This window comes from Salvelinus sp. IW2-2015, unplaced genomic scaffold (assembly GCF_002910315.2).
Source record: "Salvelinus sp. IW2-2015 unplaced genomic scaffold, ASM291031v2 Un_scaffold2057, whole genome shotgun sequence".
In the NCBI taxonomy this organism is placed as follows: domain Eukaryota; kingdom Metazoa; phylum Chordata; class Actinopteri; order Salmoniformes; family Salmonidae; genus Salvelinus; species Salvelinus sp. IW2-2015.
The window spans coordinates 117,137-123,474 of NW_019943401.1; the positions used below are offsets into that span (position 1 = coordinate 117,137).

Here is a 6,338-nt window from a genome sequence, read left to right on the forward strand (position 1 = left end):
GGAATTTTCTAGGCAACATTCGATAACGTTTGGCAATTGAATGTGGCCCGTATGGGCTGTATTGATTAGTGCCGTAGCAAAACATGTGTCGAAAGGTTGGAATTCAAAGCAAAAATAAAAAGTTCTTATTGAACAAGTTAGGTAGTCCTCTTTGTAGTTCCCTCTGTAGTCCCTCCCTGTAAGTCCCACCCTGTAGTCTCCTCCTGTAGTCTCTCTGTAGTCCCCTATCTCCTGTAGTTGTCTCTTTAGTTCCCTTTCGTAGTTCCTCTCTCGTAGTCCTGCCTGTAGTTTCTGCCTGTAGTTCCCTCCTGTAGTCTCTCCACTGTAGTCCCCTGTAGTTCCCCCCTGTAGTCTCTCCTGTACGTCCTCTCTATAGTCTCCCCCTTGAGTCTCTCCACTGGTAGTCACTCTCTGTAGTCCCCACTCCTGTAGTGTCCCTTCTGTGTGTCCCTGTAAGTCCCTCCCTGTACGTTTTCTTCTGTTTGGTGCGTAGTGAAATGACTTTGGTGTGTGTAGTCGTGTGGGCAAACATGAGAGATCTGTGTACCCTTTGCGTATATACGTGTATGCGCGGCGTGTGTTTGGTGGTACCTGTGTGTAACGAGATACGGACCGTGACCAATATTATATGTGTGTAGGGTGGTCTTCGGGAACCTCCGGCGAGCATATCTCCACTGCCATGTGTTGTCTGGGTCTTACAGCCTTAAATATCTAGGACAGCTATAAATAAAATGTAGTTGTCCAGATAGTTGTTGAGTTAACCGTGGAAACAGGCGCTTTCAAACCTAATGACTTCTTTCAAATTTTTGACAAAATCATAAAACCATTTAAATATTTGGCAAACTCAAAAAGATGATTGCAAGCCATCGGTAGTTTTGAAGGCTGTTAACTATTACATCATTCTGTCTTTTGAAGCTTCTAAACAACATGTCGTTACTTACTACGGAACCAAGTATCAGAATAAATGGTGTTGAGTTACCGTTGGAAAAGCACGTAGAACATCTCAGATTGCTCCTCTTTTCTCGCTCACAGACATCTTTTAAATGTGAGTCTACAAGTGTAATTCACTGCCATGCCAGACCTCCTAAACCCACCCTCTAACAACCTGACACTGTCACCTGTCACCTACTAACCTGACCCCGATACGTACCGTTGAGGAAGCTCATGCGTGATAGTACAATCTTTAGGTGAGTGTGTTCGAAGACCACCATCGAAGGTGTTGACGAACTGGAGAGAGGAGCGGGAACAGCTGGTTGTTGAAGATCTTCAGACTAACAGCGCTGGATTTACACAGGGTGGTGGATGGAAAACCATGCTGATAGTTACAGTTACGAATCTGGACGAAGATACTGCTGTCACTCAGAACTCTGCGATAGACCTCACCACCCACGTAGTAGAGATGGACAGCTTGGAGGGGGTGGGAGAGAGCCCAGAAGGGTTAAAATCCTTGAGCTCATTGTCGTCTATCTTGGCAGAGAGCTCGAGAGATAATAAAGAAAAAATCATCTAATATTTTAAGGTAGACATAAGTGCTTTTGAAAAGTGATTTATGATCCGTCAGAGTTCAGTAATTCTAAGGAGTGTACGAACTATTGCCAGTGAAGTTTCAAGCAACAGATGGTATATCATAGTATCAAGCGCTACAACAATGCATAATATTGAGCAATCTATTTTAGTATCAGTGGCACTACATACCAGTTTGCGTACTTCTGACAAATGACCATATATGGTCATCTGTCAACTATCATTTCCAGTGTAATATGGCCATAGCAAGCTATCATGGAACTATCATTCCAGTGGTAATATCCAGCAATGCAAGCTACATGGCCACTATTCATTCTACAGTGTATTCCAACTCAAAGCAAGCATCATGACACTATCAATCTCAGTGTATATCTAGAAGCAAGTTATCATTTGGTACTATGATTCAGTGTAATATCATCCAGAATGCAACTGTATATGGCCATATCATTCCAGTGTAATATCACTCAGAAGCATAGCTATAATGGACACGATCATTCCAGGTAAATTGAGCAATGCAAGCTATCATGCGCACTATCATATTCCATTGTGTAGATTCAGCAATGCGGCAAGGTATAACAGTGCTCTATCAATCAGTGTATATCCAATGCAGCTATCATGGCACTATCATGCCAGTTAAACTCAGAGCATCTGCATAGATATTCCAGTGTTAACAGCAAGAGCTATCATGGCAACTATCAATCCAGTGTAATTTCAAACAAGCTATCATGGCAACTATCATTCCAGTGTAATGATCTCCAAAGAAGCTATATGGCACTTATCATATCCAGTGTAATATCTCCAAAGCAAGCTAATCAATCGGCACTAGCTCGCCGAACTCCTCCCCCCCCCTCACTGTCCTCAGCTCCTGATTAGCCCCCACACACAACACAACACGACACACACAACAGCAGCACACAGCCAACAACACACCCACACACGGCACACACAAGTATGAAGTGAAGGCCTATCGCAGAGCACCGGCTGGTTAATAAGGAGACCATTAGCCCGCTTGTTCTTATGGAAGGGTGAAAGCACTCAGCTAGGTGTGCCATGATAGCTTGCTTTGGAGATTATTACACTGGAATGAGGTAAGTGCATGATAGGCTTGCTGTTGGAGATATCTACAAGCTGGAAGTGAATAGTGATGATATGCTTGCTTTGGAGAATATTATCAGCGCTTGGAATAGATAGTGGATGATAGCTTGCTTTTGGAGATATATAGACACTGGGAATGAGTAGATGCCATGACTAGTCCTTGCTTTGGGAGATATTACATACTGGAATGATAGTGGCCATGATAAGCATTGCTTTGGAGAATATTACACTGGGAATGATAGTAGGCCATGATATGCTTGGCTTTGGAGATATGACACGGGAATGATAGTGCCATGATAGCTTGCTTTGGAGATATTACCACGTGGGATGATAGTGTCATGGATAGCTGCTTTGGTAGATATTACACTGGAATGGATGTGCCATGATAAGCCTTGCGTTGGAGATTATTTACACTGGATTGCATAGTGGCCATGAGTACTTGCATTGGATGATATTACACTGGAATGATAGTGCACTGATAGCTTGCATGTGAATATTTACACTGGAATTGATAGTGCCATGATAGCTTGCATTGCCTGATATTACACTTGGAATGATAGTTGTCATGAAGGCTTGCATTGATGATCATTACACTGGAATGATAGGTGCATGATAGCTTGCAATTGCTGATATTACACTGGAATGATAGTGGTCAATGATAGCTTGCATTGTTGGAATTTAACACCTGGAATTATAGTGCCATGATTAGCTTGCATTGCGATAATTACACCCACCTGGAATGATAGTGGTCATGATAGCTTGCTTTGGAGATATGTACACATGGAATGATAAGTGCTCATGATACGCTTTGCTTTGGAAGATATTACAACTGGAATGATAGTATCCATTGATAGCCGTGTGAGATATTACACTGGATGATACGTGGTCATTGAATAATGCGTTGCTTTGGGGATATGTACCACTGGAATTGAGTGCCTGATGAGACTTGCCTTTGGCAGATATGTACTACTGGAATGATAGTTCCATTGATAGCTTGTATGTGAAATTTACACTATAACTCTGCAGGTGAACCAGGGAGTGATGCCATAAATATAGTCATTGTTCAAAGACGAAAACCTGTATTGTAGGCTACTGTATAGAAATAATTGTATATATTCGGAGTGATTTTATTTTTCTACTTATTCATGTCCTCTCCGTACGTCCTCTTCTCTGCCAAGAGATAGCAGATAGCAATGAGCTCAAGGATTTTAACCTTCTGGTCTTCCTCCCCTCCAGGTGTCCAATGCTGCTACTAGCGTGTGGTGTGAAGGTTCTATAGCAGAGTGTCTGAGTGACAGCAGTATCTTCGTCCAGAGTCGTAACTGTAACTGATCAGCATCGGTTTCCATGCACCACCGTGTGTAAGATACCCGCAGCGGCAAGCTGTTAAGTCCCTGAAGATCTTCAAGCAAACCAGCGTGTTCGCCGGAGTCTCTCTCTCAAGTCCGTCACCACGGCATTCGAGGTGTCGTACGAACTCACCAAGATGGTAACTATACGCAGAGCTTCGTCCAAAGGTATATGGGTCCAGGGGTAGAGGTTCAGGAGGTGAAGGGTGAGGCAGGTGTTAAGAGGGTGGGGTATTGAGAGAGTCTGCATTGGGCAGGTGATTGTAGCACTTGAACTCAACATTTAAAAGATGTCTGTGAGCGAAGAAGAGGATGAAACTGAGGATGTCTACCGTTATTTTCCACGGTAACCGTCAACACCATGTTATTCTGATACTTGGTTCAGTGAAACGACATTGTATTAGAAGCTTCAAGAAAGAATGCGATTGTAATAGTAACAGCTACTAAAACTAAGATGCATTCAATATCTTTTTTATGGTTTTGCCAAATATTCTAAAATGGTTTTATGATTTGTAAAGAAAATTTGAAAGAAAGTCATTAGTGGAAGCGTTCGTTCCCATGTTCTTTCACATCCAATATTTATATTAGCCTGTAACAGTAATACTCGAGTAAGACACCACTAAACCCAACGCGAGTACGGTGTAGAAGATATTTGGCTCCGCCTTGGAGTAAGTGGTTCCAAGACCACTACACGACATATAATATTGGTCACGGTTTCGTGATCTCGTTACACACACGTCGACCAACCACACCCGCGCATGCACAACGTATATGACGGCAAAGGGGCTACACCAAGAATGTCTCAAGTTTGCACAGCATACACAAGCCTAAGTGTCAATATTCACTACGGACATCCAACAGAGAAAACGTCGAGGGAGGGACTACAGGGAGGAACTACAGAGAGGAACTACAGGGAGGGACTAACATGAGGAGGGACTACAGGGAGGAACTACATGGGAGGAACTACAGGAGAGGGACTTACAGGGAGGAATACAGGGAGGGACTGACAGGGAGGCGTACTGACAGGCGCGCGATTACTATCAGGGCAGGGACTCACCGCGGAGGCACTACAAGGGAGGTGATTCTGTACAGGCGGAGCGGATCCCAAAGGCAGGAGGAACAAGGAGGACTAATGGGAGGGATCTACAATACGGGGGGAATAACAAAAAGGCGGCAGGAATAAGGGAGGGACTTACAAGGGGGGGACTACAGGGAGGGATTGACAGGGAGGGACTCACAGGGGGGACTACGGAGGGACTGACCTGAATCTGTTCAATAGAGAAACGTTTTAGTTTTCTGTTTGCCAACTTTTGCGATGTTTTGCTGACAAGTGTGCACTATCAATACGACCAACTGGGCCACATTCAATTGCTGGCAAACGTCTATCGAATGTTGCACATAGAAATTCCATGAAATTAGAGTAGAGAGTGATACTTTGTGTCTGAGAGGCATGTTTGTTCTACATAACATATTTCTATCTGAACGTTCCGAAAACGATCCGGTTGGAACACGTCTGCTGAAAACGTTTGGTTGTTACTACTTCGCTCTTCTTCTATGCAGGCTGGAGTGCAGAGTAGCCAACCGTAGGACGGTTCACCAGCAACCCCTGTGTGATGTAGAGCTGCACGCTGTCACGGCCTCTGGCAGTGGCTGGACAAGATCCTTCACACGATGGGCTCTCCTATATAACCCCATTCTCCTCGTGTCCTAACGACCACATACACAAAAACAAAACACTTAACACACAAGCAAAAAACAAGAAATTGGGTTTTTTGGTTCTGTGTCCTAAACAGACACACACACACATATCCTTCTAATCCTGACACACCACACAACACACATCATAATGGACTAAATGCTTATCTCAACTGATGCTTATTGAAATAGCAGCCTTCCTTCGCTACTGAATCAACCGTCATTTAACATTACGAAATGGTATTTCAGTTGATATCCAAATCAATCAAATCATAGCATAAGTTACTGTAGGCGTTGTCAGTTAGTCAAGTGTATCAAGCGTGTCAGTGTTGCAGGATAACTATGTAAATTGTTTTAGCATGAATAGAGCAGATGTGATACTTTGTCTGAGAGGCATGTTTGTTCTACATAACATATTTCTATCTGAACGTTCCAAAACGTCCGGTTGAACACGTCTCTGAAAACGTTGTGTTTACTTCCTCTTCTTCTATGCAGGGCTGGGGTGCAGAGTACCACCGTCAGGACGTCACCAGCACCCCCTGCTGGATAGAGGTGCACCTGCACGGCCCTCTGCAGTGGCTGGACAAAGTCCTCACACAGATGGGCTCTCCCCATAACCCCATCTCCTCCGTGTCCTAACACACACACATACACACACACACACACAGATGTGGT

At 43.9% G+C, this 6,338-nt stretch overlaps 1 protein-coding gene across 1 annotated transcript in view; it reads left to right on the forward strand.

The window, feature by feature from the left end:
- Positions 1-6,338, forward strand: part of smad9 (SMAD family member 9) — a 41,342-nt gene extending 35,004 nt beyond the window's left edge. Inside the window, 1 exon segment of the mRNA XM_070439945.1 lies at positions 6,159-6,338. Coding sequence (XP_070296046.1) covers positions 6,159-6,302 — 144 coding nt within the window. The 3' untranslated portion in view covers positions 6,303-6,338.